The 18,182-nt window shown below is 38.3% G+C and overlaps 1 protein-coding gene across 1 annotated transcript in view; it reads left to right on the forward strand.

The window, feature by feature from the left end:
- TMEM108 (transmembrane protein 108) overlaps positions 1-8,933 on the forward strand; it is a 31,233-nt gene extending 22,300 nt beyond the window's left edge. The window contains 4 exon segments of the mRNA XM_032237788.1: positions 7,091-7,132; positions 7,135-7,240; positions 8,805-8,863; positions 8,866-8,933. Of these exon segments, the coding sequence (XP_032093679.1) occupies positions 7,091-7,132; positions 7,135-7,240; positions 8,805-8,863; positions 8,866-8,933 (275 nt within the window).
- The last annotated feature ends 9,249 nt before the right edge of the window (positions 8,934-18,182 follow it).

Here is an 18,182-nt window from a genome sequence, read left to right on the forward strand (position 1 = left end):
CTCACCCCTCATCACCTCAAGACTTGACTACTGTAATGCGCTCTACATGGGGCTGCCCCTGAAAAGTGTTCGGAGACTACAAAGTCCAGAATGCAGCCGCACGAGCGATACTGGGTGTACCAAGATACACCCACGTTACACCTATCCTCCGCAAGCTGCACTGGCTTCCCATTGGTCTCCAAACGCGATTCAAGGTGCTGGTTATTAACTTTAAAGCCCTACATGGCCTTGGACCTGGATACCTGCGAGACCGCCTACTGCCGCATACCTATCAACGGCCAATAAGATCGCACAGGGTGGGCCTTCTCCAGGTGTTGTCAACCAGACAATATCGGCTGGAGGCGCCCCAGGGGAGGGCCTTCTCTGTAGCCGCTCCGACCCTATGGAATGAACTACCCCAGAGATGCGGACCCTGCCCACCCTCATGGCCTTCCGGAAGGCTATCAAAACCTGGCTATTCCGGCAGGCCTGGGGCTGTTGACCTCATGACTGAGGTCCAGCCCCGACTAGATTGGGTGTATGATATGGTTTTTTAATTCTGTCTCCTCTGTTTTTTAATTCCTTTATTTTTTAAAAGTTTTACTTTCTGTAAGCCGCCCGGAGTCCTTCGGGATTGGGCGGCCTATAAATTTATTAATACTAATACTTCAGCAAGAAAAGAGAAAGGAGTAAACTTTGAGGCAATCATGCAAGCGATACAGAAATTGCAAGCAGGAGTTGATAGCAAGGATGATAAGTTAGACACCATTGTAAAGAAGTCTGAGAGTGTAGAAAAAAGAATGGAGACAATAGAACAACAAAATCAAAGAATAGTACAAAAGTTGACAAAAGGAAGGAAAATGGAAAATATGCACAACTGGATGATGAATATGAAGACAGGATTCAAAAAATTGAAGGTAAAATTCAAGGAGAGAAGAAAGCTGAGAGGTTAGACAGTAGACTGAGCGATGTGGAAAGGGAGAGTAGTGGAATACTAAGATGGGAGATGGATAGGTCTGAATTTTTCTTAAGATTTCAAAACATAGAAGAAAAAGAGAGAACTTAGTGCAGATAATATCCAAGATTCTGACAAATGTATTAGAGATATCCCAAGAGAAGATGATGGATGGCATAGACGAAGCGTTCCGCATACATACAAGATATGCAATGAGAAATGCTCTTCCAAGGGAAGTTCATGTAAGATTTACTAAGAAAACAAATTACAAATTCTACAGAAAATGAGAGATAGAATATTAAAATATAAAAGCAAGGAGATTGTAGTTTTCAAACAAATTCCGAGAGAGGTGAGAGAGAGGAGAAAGAAACCAATTTTTGATTAAAGTTCTGATTAAAAGGTGTTTTACATATGGCTCATACCGGAAGGTCTACTATGTACATGGCAAGACAAAGACCAGGATAGAGACAATTGATAAGGCAGAAGCTTCTATGCAGAATTTTTAGAGAAATGGCTGAGAAAACTGGGAAAGAAGATACATCAATGCAGAATCTTAGGGATACAATGAAGGCTGTTACTAGAGGTCTGATAATAGACTATTCAAGGAAGAGAAACTTAAAGAAAAGACAAATGCATTAAGCTTTTGATAATGATTACAAAATACTTGAAAGAGAATTACAGAGATTGCCACAAAAAAGATGTTAAGATAAAATGGATAATTAAACATAAAATGGATCTACTGGAAAAGGAAGAACTGGCACAAAAATTATAGGTGCTAAACAGAATTACTTTGAAAATGCAAATAAACCAGGCAGATGCTTGGCATATAAACTGAAAAAGAGAGAGAAGCAAAGAAAATATTTCAATTAGAGATGACAAGGACAAATTCAGTATGGAACACGGAGAAAAAAATTATACAAGATTACTGTGCTAAGCTCTATCAACAAGAGAAGGTGGAGGAGGGAGTCAAAAAGTATTTACAGGATATTAATCTCCCCCAGATATCAGATGAAACTAGAACAATGCTGGAAGTAAAATAACAATGATGGAGTTAATGGAAGCACTTAAAAAACAAATAATGGAAAAGCCCCAGGTCCGGATGGACTACCTGTGGAATTCTACAGACTATTTGAAGAAATCTTGATTCTCCCACTCTTACAAGTCATGAATGAAGTGATATCTGAGAGTAAAATACCGAAGTCATGGTCAAAGCATACATTGCATTGCTACCCAAGGAGGAGACCGATTTACACAAACTAAGAATTATAGTCCAATTTCTTTATTAAATTCAGATTATAAGCTATTGTATCTATACTAGCAGAGAGACTTAAAAAATATTTAAATAGCTTTATCCACTCAGATCAAAATGGGTTTTTACCTAAGAGACAAATTAAAGACAATATGAGAATGATTTGAATACTTTGGAATATTACGAGGCCCATCCCTAAAAACAAATGGCTTTGATGTTTCTCGATGCACAGAAGGCCTTTGACAACGTAAACTGGCAATTTATGTTTCTACAACTGAAGCAGATGAACTTTGGTAAGAAATTTATTCAAACCATACAAATGATATATCATAAACACACAGCAAAGATAATGGTAAATGGAGAATTGACAGATCCTATTGTAATAAAGAGAGGTACGAGACAAGGTTGCCCATTATCACTATTACATTACATTAGAAGTTCTAAATAGAAAGCTCATAGAAGAAGAAATAAGAGGAATGAAATTAAAAAAAGAATATAAGCTACAAGTGTTTGTGGATGATTTGGTTTTTATTCTTGAAGATCCACTAGAAACAGCACTCAAATTGTTAGAAAGAATAGAGGAATATGGAAAAGTAGCAGGTTTGAAAATAAACAAAGACAAAGCAAAGATTATGACAAAGAATATACTAGCAAGACAAAGGAAGAGTTGTCAGAAGCTTTGCAGATTCAAATTACAAGTAAGGTTAAATATTTGGGGATATATTTATCACCTAGATGCAGTACTCTTAAGGAGGACAATTATACCAGACTAAAACAACAAATTGCGACTGGCTTGATGAAATGGGAAAATTTATAACTATCAATGATGGGAAGAATTTCTACAATCAAAATATTCTACCTAGAATTTTATACCTGTTCCAGACAATCCCAATTAGATTGGGTAAGATTTTTTTTTTCAAGACCTAAATAAAATAGTCTTGAAGTTTATTTGGCAAGGGAAAAAAGCTAGAATAAAACTTAATTGTTACAAGATACTAGAATTAGAGGAGGATTGGATTACCTGATTGGGAGTTATACTACCAAGCAACAAACTTGATGTGGATTAAGGAGTGGATAACACTAAAAAACTCTAGACTATTGAATGGAAAGGTCATGATTTACTGTTGGGATGGCATGCTTTTTTATGGTATAAGGAAACTAAAGCACATGGCTATTTTAGAAGACATTATATAAGGGAGGTTTTGTTATTAAACTGGGAAAAGGTTAAAAGATTACACTACTTAAAAATTCCAGTCTGGCTATCAATGATTGAAGCATTTTCATATCTAATATATAAAAAGGAACAAACAGATATGTTGAAATATTGAATGCAGAACGTGAACTCAAATCTATCCAAAAGTTGAAACAAGAAGGGATAGAAATGAATTGGTATTCATATGTACAGATATAGTCTAGATATAATGAAGATAGAAAATCCAAAGGTTTTTACAATAAAATGACTGAGTTGGATAAAATCTTAACTGGCACTGATGAAAAAGTAATTTAAAACTATATGGATATTTATTGGAGGTTAAACTACAAGAAGAACAAGTTAAAGAAACTGTGATAGCTTGGGGGAAAATTTTAGGTATGGGATTGATTTAGAGAAATGGCAGAAACTGTGGTCTCAAACTATAAAATGACAATGTCTACTGCATATAGAGAAAAATTGTATAAGATGTTTTACAGGTGGCATCTACCCCAACGAGAATTGCAAGAATGTCCAAGAATAAATCAGAAAATGTTGGAAATGTCATCAGATACCGGGCTCATATTACCACAAGTGGGGATTTGCATTGAAGCTAAAAGATACTGGACTAAAATTCACACGTGGTTGGAGAAAATGATACACAAACACATAGACTTTAAACCAGAGATCTTTTATTGGGAATTATACCAGAAATCTATAACAAAGACTTAAAATATCTGATTGTAAACGTGCTAACAGCAGCCAGAAACGTATTTGCAAAAACTGGAAAATGAAACAATACCAAAACAGGAAGAAGTTATTTGAAAAATAATGGACTGTGCTGAAATGAGTAAATTGACATTTGAAATTAGAGAACAAGAAGACGAGCAATTTTATAAGATATGGGACTTGTTTTATCAGAGGCTGGGGGAAACAATTTGGAAATGAAAAATGTTTTACTCATGTTTTAACTGAAGGAGTTAAATGACAACACAATTATGCTGTGAAATAGATTAACAACGATGTAATGAAAAACTGATACATCTATGAATTGAATACTTTAGAATATTTTCTTTTAAAATGGATAAGGATAAAAAGATTTTATGTATACAATAGAGGATTGGTGATATAATGTATAATCCTAAGAATATATTACAAGGCTATCTTGTTGATAAATAATTTTAATAAGGGAATAAATAAAAATTGTGTGTGTGTGTATGTATGTATGTGTTGTGTGTATGTGTGTATATATATATTATATATATTATATATATAATATATATATATAATATAGTATGTATGTAGTGACTATTTAGAATATTTTGTTGAAAAATGAAGGAATAATTTCTGTTTGAATGTATGATGTACAAGGACAATAATGAACATAACTGATAGTTGATTGGTGGAATTATGCATAATTGAAAATAGTGACATACAATATAAATGGTTGGTACTTTTTTTTTATATTGGGATTTGTGATTATATAAAGGTATACTGTTATCAAATAAGACAATTAAGAATGTAAGGGAATTAGGTTTATTGGGAAAAAAACAATAATCTAATTGTAATTGAACATATACTGTACAATGAAAGTGAGGTATTTAGTTATACTAGATGAAAATCTGTGATGGTAAATGTTATTCGAAAACATGGATGTAACAACACTTGTAACCAAACGACATGCTGTATGTGATGATGGTTTTTTTTGTGTGTGTTTTTTGTTTTTCTTTGGTGTGTGTGTGTGTGTGTGTGTTGTTTGTTAAAAAAAAATTTTATTAAAAAAACTTTTGGCGATAAAAAGGAAGCCTGGAGGGCTGCGCACACCCTTCCCAGCCTTTCTCACCGCCAAATTACCTGAGTCAGCATTCAGTGATGAAAAGGAGGTTTAGGTTTCTGGAAATGCACCAAAAACCTGAAGCAATGAAGCAGACAAAGAAACCGTTAGAGGAGATCTTGCAAGGTAAGTGAGTCTTCACCTGCGAAGTGCCTGTGAAGACCCCAGAGGTGGGGGAATAGGCAGGGGGAATGTTGCAGAGCCTCTGCAGTCATTCCTAAGGGTGAACAACTGCCATGGTGCTGCAACATTTGTAATTTCTGGACTTGTTTGTAAACGCTAGAGGGTGCTTACTACGTAACTTTGAACGTTCACTAAGGAAACATTCATAACCCAGGGATTACCTGTATTAAGATGTGTATAGGTCTAAAAATCTATGTTAAAATGTAGATATTGAATATTGAGCTTACATTGGTTCTATGTAGGTATTTTTTGGACTTCCAAGACCTTTGGACTATAAGACACACTAGCTTTTAGGAAGGAAAACAGGGGGGGAAATCTGGACTCTGCCGCCAGCAATTTGCCTCCTTGCAACAAACAGTATGGTCAGTCAGCACAGCCTGGTTTATCACAAGCAGCTGATAGGTGATTGGATCTGCCTCTGGAATACTGTCAATTGCTGTTCAGGCTGTGGGGATCAATGCTGCCCATGGCATTGCACTGCCAATCACTGCCGCACCTGTAACAGGCTGAAATAGGATGCTGAGGCAAAATGGGAGCATGCAGAGGCAGTGATAGGTGGCAGTAGCGATCTGCACAGCCTGGAACAGTGATCAGTGGTATTTCGGGAGGCGGAGGCAGATCCAACTGCGATCAGTGCTCATGCTAACAGGCTATGCAGTAGCTGACCAGGCTGTGTGCAAGGAGGAAATACGGGGGGTGGGGGGGCAGAGGCTGAAGAGGGGTGCCGGTGGGTGGGCAGGGCTTTGGCAGCATTGCTCTATAAGATGCGCAGACATTTCCATCCACTTTGGGGAGGGGGGGAGTGCATCATAGTCTGAAAAAATAGTCTATATATGCTAAAAATACTCCTGTTTGTTCATCTATTTATAACCTTCAATCAACCAAATAATGATTAAAGCACAAAAATTTCTGAATCAATGTAACCCCAAATCTGCTAATTAAAGAAAGGATGCAAAATCTGGACCCTATATTCATGTGCAACTGAAATTTCAGAATCTCACATATGACCATGATTTCCAAACTACAGTTTAAGAAACCTGTAGGTTGCATGGCACAAGGGAGCATTGAAGGGCACCCTGCTTTCCTTCTCTTCTCCAAGCTCCTGTGCCTAACTGGTTGGTGACTGGCTGATTTGGAATTGAGGGCAAAATTCGAAAATCTAACAGCAATGGGGCAGTGAGAGAAAGACAAGAAATATGTGGACTAGTTGGCTGTTTGGGGGGGGGGGGAGAGAACACAGCAGCTATCCCTGGAGGTAGGGGGCTCGTTTCCTCCTTCCTACAGAAGAGGAGGCTGAGTAACTGGGGACTTGCTGAGGGTTATGAGAAAAAAGGGAAACAGCACCGGTTATATATATATGGAAAGAAGGAGGTGATTAATATAATGCTATTATAACATGAATAATTTATTTTAAATATTCTCTTTTTATGTAAGCAAATAATCTGAAAGGCGACCAATGGTCATGGATTGTCTAGTTTATAATAAAACCATCACTAATCAATAAATAATTCTTGATAGAAAGTAAAAAGGAAGCCCCAGAGGTAACGCAATCTAATCATCAAGTTGTGTAGTACAGTATGTATATGTTATTAGAGATGAGGTTGGAAAAGAGCCTAGTAAAGATAAGTAGAAGACTCCAGATGTTTCCTACAACAATCAGTCCACTGATTCATAACAGAAACCCAACGTTTGTATTTACAGCTGTGCTATTAACTGTCTGCTGCATGCGACGAAAAAAGAAGACATCAATCCAGAAAACAATCTGAGTTATGGGAAACAATGCAATCACCATGAGTACTTCAACAGGCATGCGGTAGTAGAATTGCCACAGAGAAATACATCCTTTGAAACCATCTGAGGTAAGATTAGAACCTGCTGGCAAAGCATTGTTGAGGAGATGAGATTAATGTTAATCCCAGTTTTCTTCTTGTGGTGATGGGAACCAGCAGAATGTTATTTTCACAAAGTTCTTTAAAGAAAAAAGAATCTATTGGTTCATCATCCCTTGGTTTCCTGAACTATAATCCTTTTCATAAAGAAATTGGAAAGTGTGTGTGTGATATAAAATGGAGATAAGTGATAATGAATGTGAAACAGGAAATCACAAACAGCCTGATCTGAAGCATTCTTTTTCTGTATCACAATATTGCAACTGGATATTCATTTTCCAACTGAGCTTAATTGTTGGTAAACATTCTGTGAATGTTTTTTCCTTAGTGGCTAGAAAAATTCAGGAGGATTCTATGATATTTTAACAGAAAGCATATCCGGAATTTACTTTCCCATATGATAGTAATATTATAGAAAAGTTGCATCTTGTAACTTCTATTCTTCCACATTATCAATGGTACAGAGAAACTACTGTATTTTTTGGAGTATAAGACGCACCTTTCCCCCCAAAAAAGAGAGTGAAAATTTGGGTGCTTTTATAGATCGAATGTCGCCCCAGCCACCCCACCAGAAGCCAAAAACATGAGGCATGGAGACAACGATGGTCTGTGGCAATTCCTGCAGTCTGTAAAAAGCTAATTGGGGTATTCCGGCAGTCACCTCTACGTGCCAACAGCTGTGCTGAATCACCCACAGCTGGATCAAGAACTGCCTGAAAATATTTGGCATCAACAGAACATACAAAAATTCATGGAAACTTCAATGAAACTCTGGAAAACGAAGCTTATGCTAATGGAGAAAAACTGGGTAAAGTGAAATTAAGCAAGGCATTTTCCAGGGTGATTCCCTTTCACCCCTACTTTTTATACTGTCAATGTACCACTGACAACCATTTGAAGAAGGTGAATTGTGGATACGAACTTGCAAAGAAAGAACTGTAATTTCGCACTTGGTATACATGGGTGATTTGAAGCTGTTTTAAAACAAAAGCTGAACTGAATTTATTAATTGAAAGCACAAAAGAATTTACAAGACATTGGCAGCAGTTGGAATTGACAAATGTGCAACAATAGCAATCAAAGAAGCAAATAATTAGTGTAGGTTAATAAAAGTAGAAACCTTGCATGAAGTGATTTGCATTTGTTTGATCTTCCAAAGGTGGGAGATTAAAGATCTTAGATGGTATCTCTATCTTAATTTTTTTAAACTGAATCATGAGATTTTAGGCAGAACTGACATAGCTCCATTTTACAAGTTGAAATTCCAAGCCTCTCAAAGCAATGGAGCCCTTCAGTTGTACATGAATTACAGTTACCGTCATCCCAAGTTACTTGAGTATGAAGAAGTTCTACTTGGAGGGCATCGTTCAGAATCAGCTAATCTACATACAAATCATAATTATATAATACTTTAATAAAACAATGTTATAATCCATTTGTATGGCAGGAATGAATATAAACAATTTCGTTTTATGAGAGTTAATGTGATGAAAAATTAAAATCTTTTTTCTCCCCTCCCCAATATTTTCTAGGACCACCTTTCTGAAACCCCGTTCTCCAGCCAATGGGGATTACAGGGACACCGGCAGGTTCTCGTGAACCCTTTCTGTCAAGAGACGCTATTTGTAGGACATGAACAAGTGTCTGAAATATGAACCTTGCTCCACTTCTTCATTTTATCTTACGATCTCCAAATTATGAATATAAATATATGTATATTATAAATATAATCTTTGTGTAGCCATGAAAAATAAGAAACATTTTCAGCTCCTTGCCTCTTTTTATGTGATTAAAAAATTTACAGACCAAACTTCATTTATAAAATAAAAGCTATTCTAAGCAAAATCAACAACAAAAAAACCCCTGGTATATTCAGATTGGGGTTTTTCGCCACTCTACATTAAATTTCCATTTAGGCAAGTATCAGTCTGGGCAAATCTATGTTTATCTCTATACTGCTCTCTACAGGTAGGAGGTTAGTGAAAAATACCTATTTGTTGAATTTGGCAGCACAGATTAAAAAAAAGAAATTTTTCAGTAAATAAGATACAAAAATTTGAGGTGACAAAAAAGCAGAGATAGAATATCTAATGATCAATTTCTTATAAAGAAATTTTGTTTCTGCGATGAACAAGAATAAAAATATTTAGAGTGTATGTGGGGTAGGACTTGCACATACACATTTAATGTACAGGTATGTAGAACTGAGCTTGAGATATATGTTCCCAAGATTTCTCTGAATATTCAAATATTGTATACAAAGTAGATTTCAGTATAAAGATCAGCTTCTTTTTGCTGTATAATGTAACTGATAAATGTTTATAGGAGCAAGTGATTAATAATTGGCTGTTCAAACCTGTTTTCCACAGGAGGGCTTTCTGATAAAATTCCTAATGTTGCTACTCCCAGGACTTGTTATCTTTTGCATTATGGTTGGTTGCAAGAGGTTAGACTGACTATACATTTTTAGCCAAGAACCTAGGATAGGTTAAAGATATTGATGGTGTTAAAGATATTCTCACAATATGTAAGCTATTCCAAGTAAAGAAAGCTGCCTGTTGCAACTGACCAATGGACATTTTGTCCATATCATGGTATTTGATGCTTCAGATATTTTGGGATTGAATTCAATGCAATCTTTGCATTTTTTTGTCACCATCATTCTACTTTTTTCCCACAAGCCTTTGTATTTTGTGGTTTTTCTTGGTACTTTTTTCTGTTGTTGCCAAACCCTATTTAGTGTAAAATCTAGGGCATTATGTGGCAAGTGCCAGTCTTTGAATTCTAAAGTCACTTTAGCATCTTTATTTTCTATGACTTTTTCTATTTTATGGCCCCAGCAGTACTTTCTTGAAGGTAACTGGTACTTATTGCAGATCTTCCAATGTATTATTATTGCTGCTTTGTCTTGTCATTGTTTGTAGTCAGTCTGTACAGTCTTCTTGCAGTAGCTAACTAGACAATTTCTGTTTCTTCAGCTTTTTTGCTAATGTGGCACTTGCTGTCTGTTGTTGACTTCTCAGTTCTGGTTTTGTATGTGTTTGTTCTTAAGTTTTGATCTTGTGCATCCAAAATTAGCTCCTTCTGTCTTTTTATTGTTTTGCCTCCTTTTTAATGTACTGGCTATGTAATACTTTGTCTTCCCATATCTCTATGCTTTCTTCATTTGGTTTTCTTGTGGAACAGTTTGGTCTTTCCAATACTCAGTAAGCCTTCCTGGCATACTAGCTTCAGTGCATCCTCTTTGGTGTCCTTAGAATATTTTTCCAATGCCCTGTTTCTTCTTCAACCATCTAATGTACTTGCAACATTCCAGGCCCACTTATTTTCCTGCTAAATAAAGTCTGTCAATATTGCTGTGAGGAGAAAATTCATTGTCGTTATTTTTTCTGGTCTTCCTCTCCAGGCTTTTAGTTCTGCTTGAGTCCAGTCCATTATTCCAGATGTGTATCTAATTACTGGAATTGCACAGGTGTTTATTGCCTTAATGGTATTTCCTTAACCGAGTTTGGAATTTTGGATCCTCCTCTCTCTTGAAGTATTAACTTCTGGCTTTGTTCTTGACTTCAGCATGCTTGAGTTTATTGGCTTGAAGGATGCCCAGATATTTATAGCATTCATCTTCACCCAGACTCTTGGTGTTGTTTCAATAGGGATCTTGATTCCTTCTGTTTTCACTATTTCTCTCTGTTTGATTGAGGATTGCACATTTGTGGTTGTATATACAGACAATGTTGAGTTGCAGTTGTATTTCATACAGCTTTAGATTATCCATATAAAGGTGGTGGGATAACCTGTCAGATGTTTTTCATGTTTTTGATAGCCATGGACTGAATTATTCAGTATTGTTAACAGAGGAATAAGTGCAATCACAAACAGTAGTGGTGATAGTGAGTTTCCTTGAAAGATTATTCTCAATATAATCTCTCTCAATCTGTCACCAATGACTAGCAACCGTGGTTTCCATTGTCCCATTGATCTTTCACAAAGCTTCTGATGTTTCTACTGAATCCTGGTATATCTAGGCACTTGATTATCCAATCATGTGGCAAGGAGTCAAACCGCTTCTTCTAAACAATCCATGCTACATTTAAGTTGGTCTTTTATCTTGTCAGTTAGGAGTTGATCTTTTGTTCCTCTGCTGTTAGGGCAGTTTCCTTTCTCCTCAGGTAGAAAGAATCTTTTTTCAAATAGATGCCATTTTACTGCATAGTTACTATACTGTTAGAAGGCAGTTAATGGGCCTATAGTAGCCTGATGCTGCTCTTTTCAGCAATAGCACTTAAACTATATACCACTTCGTAATGCTTTACAGCCCTTTCTAAGCATTTTTTACAGAGTCAACATATTGCCTCCAACAATCTGGGTCATTTTACCTGACCTTGGAAGGATAGAAGGCGGAGTCAACCTTGAGCCTGGTGAGATTTTGATCTGCCAAACTGCTGGTAGCCGGTGATCAGCAGCAGTAACCTCCAGTACTGCACTCTGACCATTTCACCACCATGGCTCTTTTTGCGGCATCTTTCATTATGTTAGCAACTCTTCAATTCACCTCCTTGCAGTTGTTAAACTGTTTAGCAATGAGTGTAGCCACTCAAATGTTTCAACTAAAAACCCTGCAGTTCATTTTCACTTGCTATTGACCATTTTTTGACCTTCCTTGCTCTTTCCGCCATCGTTTCTACTGTTATTACAAATTGTATTAATTTCACCTTTTTTATTCTTATCCACTTCCTTTAGCCAAGCAGCATTCTTGTATTTCTTTGGGGTGCCATAACTGTGCCCAAAATTGCACTGTTCTTCTTTGTCAGATATTGACTGATTTATTGCCGTCTCTCCATTGATGGATTGGTAGGAACATTTCTAACTGGTTTGAAACTGGAGAATCTGTTTTATGATATGCAATATGAGTTTCATATCTGCTGCTCTTCTTGCCTGTAGCTGTTATTTGCTGCTTTAGTACACGTGTTTTCCTGAAAATAAGATCCAATCTTATTTTCTTGTGACCTCCAAAATAACGCTAGGACTAGTTTTTGTGGGATGTTTTAATCCCTGCACCCTTCAGGTCAGCTCAGCATCCCAGATAAAGTTTGGCTTTGGCCTCTGCTGCAGCAAAGGCATTGCTGATGTTCACTGAGCATGCTTGAGACCAGCAAGCAGGCATGGTTGGAGCCACAGCTGCAGCTTCTTCCTGCTTTAGCTTTGTCCTCAGTTGGGAGCAGAATGGTTCATGGCGAAATGGTGAATTTGCTTGTGAGGCATTCCTAAAGCCTCAGCAGGAGAGGAGGGTTGCTTGGGTGGTAGGCTGAGAAAGTGGGGTTAATACGTGAGGTGTTGATACAGGTTGAGCTTGGCATTTCACCTTCCTGCCTTTAGTGAACTTTTGGCTGCATGCAATGAAAGCATACACAGCAGAGACCCCGGCTTTTCACTCCTCCAAACCCCATCAGAAATAGGTATTTGTGAGGATTATTGTTACGTCACGCATGCCAAGCGGCAGCATCTTGTTTGTTGCACCAGTGGCAGTCACCTATGGCAGGAGGCGACAAGGCTTGTTGTGCCGCCACTCACATGTACTACAACATGACCCATTTCTGGTTGAGTTTGGGGGAGAGAAGCCAGGGTCTCTGCTACATGTTTTCCTTGTGTGCAGCCAAAAGTTCACAAAAGGCAAGAAGATGAAATGCCAAGCTTGGCCCATACTAACACATCGCGTATTAAACCCTTTCTCAGCCTACTATTCTAGCAACCCTCCCCTCCTGCTGAGGCTTTAGGAATACCTCACAAGCAAATTCACCAACCATTTCGCCATGAACAGGAATCCCCAAGGAAAGGAGGATCAGCAGGAACTCTCCCCCCCCCATTTTCCTTATCATCCTTTCCTTCTGCTGAAGACGCAGAGGGAGCATTTTTTTGGATGTGTGTCCATGTAGGGCTGATGAGCAGAGAGGGGGGTATCTGGTTTAGGTGAGTACAATAGAGCAGGCAGGCAGAAGTGCGGGCTCTCCTCAGATTTTGTTGGCCGTCTCATCACGGTTTGATTTTGCTTGAGATATGGGAGAGGGAGAAATATCAGAAGCAGGCAGGCAGATGCAGCAGGCCCAGCAGCTGGGCAGAGGTGAGGAGGGGAGAGTAGATTCCAAAGCATCACACTGCCTTCTGCATTGTCATAGCAGCAGCCTGAGCAAGACCCAAGCTCCAGAGCACAAACCGTGGTCGCTGCCTGCTTCAGAGCCACAAGATAAGATGTGGAAGGGAGGGGCGCTCAGCTGCAAGGTTGCCTGGTGCTGTGGGCAGGGCCAGGACTGACAAGAGTGTGCTGGAAATACCTCCAGGTGCCCAGAGAGACAAAATGAGAAGCATCTCCTGGCCCTAGCTGGCTCAGCTGATCCTTGAGGCCATGATTAAGGGACTGAGCCTCCATGAGGTGACCAGGGAAGGGAATGGCTGCCTCCTTTGCTGGTCACCCCACCCCCTTCACTATGGCTTATTTTTGGGGTATGATAAGCAGGCTAGGGCTTGTTTTTGGAATAAAACATGTTTTTCAGGGGAACACGATATTTCCAGTGCTTCCTTACCTTACTTGTTTCTAAGTGATATTTTTTCATCAGGTATTCCTAGGTCTTCTTGCTCTTTCACTTCTTTATTTCATCTGTTCTAGCTTGCTTGCATTTAATCCTAGTTTGCTGATCTAATTTTCCAATCTGATCTTCCATTATTGTAATCATCATCAATTTCCATTGACTCTGGAAGGTTCCCAAATAACAAAGGGGGAGAAACAAATATAACAATAATAAAAGTACCCTGTTTTCCCCCAAACAAGACCTCCCCAGATAATAGATCCAATCAGTTTTTTTTTTAAAAAAAAATTTTTATTTCCATTTTCATAACATACAATCACATGTATACTATACATAGCCAGTATCATAATAATGTAAATAATGATTACATCAGTTCCTCTTGTCATCACGCCCCCTAAAATAAAAACCCATTATTAGCTCTTCTGCTCTCCATACACCTCTTTCTTCTACCTCTCTCCTACTTCCTATCTTCCCTCCCTCATCCTTTCCTACTCTACTTCCCCTTCCCTTCTCCTCTCTCTACATTCCACTCCTCCTTATCCTCATCCTCCTCATCTTCCCCCCTTACCCTCTCTCCTCTCCCTCTCTTCCCATCTTTCTCTCTACATTCCACTCCTCCTTATCCTCCTCATCTTCCCCCCTTACCCTCTCCTCTCCCTCTCTTCCCATCTCCCTTCTGTTTCCCACTCTTCCTCTCATTGGTGTATTTCCGCTTCTGAGCAAACTCCAATCTATGTTGATAGTATTTATACTTCCATAACAATATACTTAACATATCGTAGTTTTAAAGAAAAAATAAGAGAAAACAGTATACATGTGCAATCATATTACATTAAAATCTAACACCCCTCGTCAAACCTCCCTCCCTCCTACCCCCCAACCCCCCCCCCTCAGCCTTCCCTCCCCCGACTTCCCAGAACCCATACAGGGTATAAATCTTTAACAAAAACAGTCTAAAATATATTGGAAAAAAGAGTAAAAAAATTGATAACTTCTTTACATTGAGCTTAACTCCTCCTTGCTAAACTAACTTTAAACAATTTATATCAGTCCTGGTGTTAATCATAAGCTATCTGGAATTTCTTAGTCCCATATTTATTTTGAATATAATCAATCCATTTTTCCCCATCTCGTTTATCCATATTTATTTTGTATATAATCAATCCATTTTGCCCAGTGTCATTATATCTCTCGTATATCAGAGCCAAGGTGGCGCAGTGGTTAAATGCAGCACTGCAGGCTACTGCTAGATCAGCAGGTCAGCGGTTCAAATCTCACCGGCTCAGGGTTGACTCAGCCTTCCATCCTTCCGAGGTGGGTAAAATGAGGACCCAGATTGTTGGGGGCAATATGCTGACTCTCTGTAACCGCTTAGAGAGGCCTGAAAGGACTATGAAGCGGTATATAAGTCTACTGCTATTGCTATTGCTATTGCTATCGTTTAATTGGTGCTTAAGCTATGCAGGTATTTTAGCCATCTCGGCTAATTTGTGACTTTCGGTGTCCTTTCTTGAATTATAGACAAGTCTTCCTTCTTCCAGTATTGTGCCACCGACAATCTAACTACAGTTATTAAGTGCAAAGTCAAATTAATCTCTACAGCTGTACATTCAGTCCATAGATGTACCCTTATTCATATTAAAAACAAAGTATTCTTCTAACAATTTTTACATTCATTAGTATATTTCTCATGTCTAAATACATTTTCATTTAATCTCCCAACCCCTTCTTGATTGCATCACCCCTCCCAACTCCATCCAAACTGAGTTATGAACTGATGAAACTCTGGCACATATCTTTATCTTCTTCACCCTAGAAAACAAATCATTGGTAATTAGTTGATTGTTGTTTTTTTTAATTGTTGATCCATTCGTCTGGTAATCACACGGTTTTGACTTTGTTCCTTGGCGCCTTGTACTTCTGAGGGAGAGAGATGATCCATCCTTGTTGATAGTTGTGTAGTTTGCTGTCTATCTTGTCCTTCTTGTTCTCTTTCTCTAGGTCCAGGTGGGGCAGGATGTCCGGCCTTCAAGATATTATGGTAAAAGTCTCAAGCTTCTCCTACTGATTTAAGACGGTATCTTTGCCCCTCAAAGATGAATGATAGTCCAACTGGTGCCTCCCATCTGAACTGTAGCTGACGATTTTTAAGCTCTTCAACTAAAAAAACATAGTCTTTCCTGGATCTTAGCATTTGAGGTGGTATCTCTTTCAGAACAATCACTTCCTGACCCCCAATTTGAAGCTTAGGACTCTTGCAATATCATATTCCTCATGTCTCTTGTAGTAAAGTAAATCACAATGTCCCTTGGGAGCTGCTTCTGTTTTGCCAGCCAGAAGCTAGCACGATAAACCTTATCAATTTGCCAATCATAATTTCCCCCTGGCCTTCCCAACAGATTATCAAAGGCTTCTGAGAGAATCTGTTTCAAATTCTCCTGACTGTTTTCACGCAAACCTCTTATTCTTAAAGCAAACTCCATTTGTCTATACTGTAGCATAATAATTTCTTTTTCAGCATTTCCAACTTTTTGTTGTACCACGTCTATTTTCGATACCATATTAGTCTTGGCATCATTAAGATAGTCTAATCTGTCTTCAATTTCCGAGATATTCTGTTAACAAATTAATAACCCCCAGCATATCATCCCTGATCTTCTGAACCCGAGTCTCAAGTTTATCAGACAGATCTTTATGTGCAACCAATATCTCCTCCTTAAGTTTTATTTCCATCGTAGCTGCAAAATTTTTAAATGCCTCAGCCAGCTCCTTCTGAAAAAAATCTTTAGTCAGTAGCTTGCCTGTGGGGAGAGGAAGTGAAGACTGTGGTTTCGTTCCAGGGACAAACGAACTTTTGAAGCCGGGGGGAGGGCTGCTTAAAAGCCATTCCAAGTCTTAATCTTCTTCAACCAATTAATAAGTCTGTGCTAGTCAGTTGTGCAGCTGTTACTGATTAATTTAGTATTAAATCACTCCTTCCCTTTGAGGTTTTAAACTCTGTAGAAATTCAAAACTCGAGCAGTGTTACGAAGCTGCTCGGCGCCATTTTGAGTATCTCTTTAGAAAGGAAGATATCAGAAGGAATTCTTGTAAAAACAAAAAACTGAAGCTAAGAATTGATACAAACAATTAAAAATTCACATGTACGGGGTCCACTCGTCTTGGAATCAATAAATCAAGTTTTGTTCTGAGGATTTGAGAGTTGCTTTGTGCTGCTAATGCAGCAGGAATTCCTGGCATTGAGGCAATTCTGCCGTCAGCTGGCCTCCCCCCCCCCTCCCAGAAACAATCTGCGAGAATTGGTTGGCACAATGCCCGGCAGAAAGCTCACCTTATCTTCTGACCCGAAGAAAAAGGTAACAAGCTGTCAGATGGCTGATGGATGGCTCATCTGACAGTTAAACGTGTCCAAGATTCTGGAGCCGAAACGATCAGCTCCCGTCAGCAAGCAATCTCAAACCGGAAGCCAATAGACCAAATCGGGTTTTTGAGCGTATGCACTAAAATAAACCCTCCCCCGAAAATATTGTAACACAGCAGCAGCCATGAGGTGACCACACTTGCCACCTGCCTCTCAAAAATAAGATCTCCCCCAAAATAAGGCCAAGTGCTTATTTTCAAAAGACAAAAGAAAATAAGACCCTATCTTATTTTCAGGGAAACACAATAATAAAAAATAAGATAGCATTCCAGATAGCATTCCCATTCCTCAGAATGACCTACACTTATCCTAGCTAAAAATCTGAGCAAAAAGTCAAAAATTCAAGACTCTATAAAACACCAGCAGTGATTATCCAGATTTCAGGAGCAGGGCTCATTCCAGAAGTCCGGTCATGCAACAGAAAATACATATTTCTAGGGTTCCAACATATATATTTTTTTTCATTCAAAAGTGCCAAGTGGAATTAAATTGGTCAGGAAAATACTATGGAGAATAGATGCTCTGCCAAGTAACAGATCTTATGCCATTTGGAGGGCTACAGGTATTACAACCATTTAAAAGCAATTACCAATAGCCAGTATACATTCATTTATTTATACATTGATTCACCACCATTTCTGTTTCAGAATTTTTGAAAGTGTGTTGAAACTGTTCTGAATAGTTTTATGTACTTATTAATATTGTTCAATTAGCACTGGATACAGCCATATTCTGGCATGTTTCATTGAATATTATGCTTAGTCCTGGGCTAAAAATATTTCTGAGGTGAGCCATCACTAAATTAATATGAAACTAGAATGCATTACAATGGACATTACAATTTCACATTCCATCTTGATTCCATCTTCTATTATGGGTCTCTTTCTACTTACTTCTAATCA

The sequence above is a fragment of the Thamnophis elegans genome, chromosome Z (assembly GCF_009769535.1).
Source record: "Thamnophis elegans isolate rThaEle1 chromosome Z, rThaEle1.pri, whole genome shotgun sequence".
In the NCBI taxonomy this organism is placed as follows: Eukaryota; Metazoa; Chordata; class Lepidosauria; order Squamata; family Colubridae; genus Thamnophis; species Thamnophis elegans.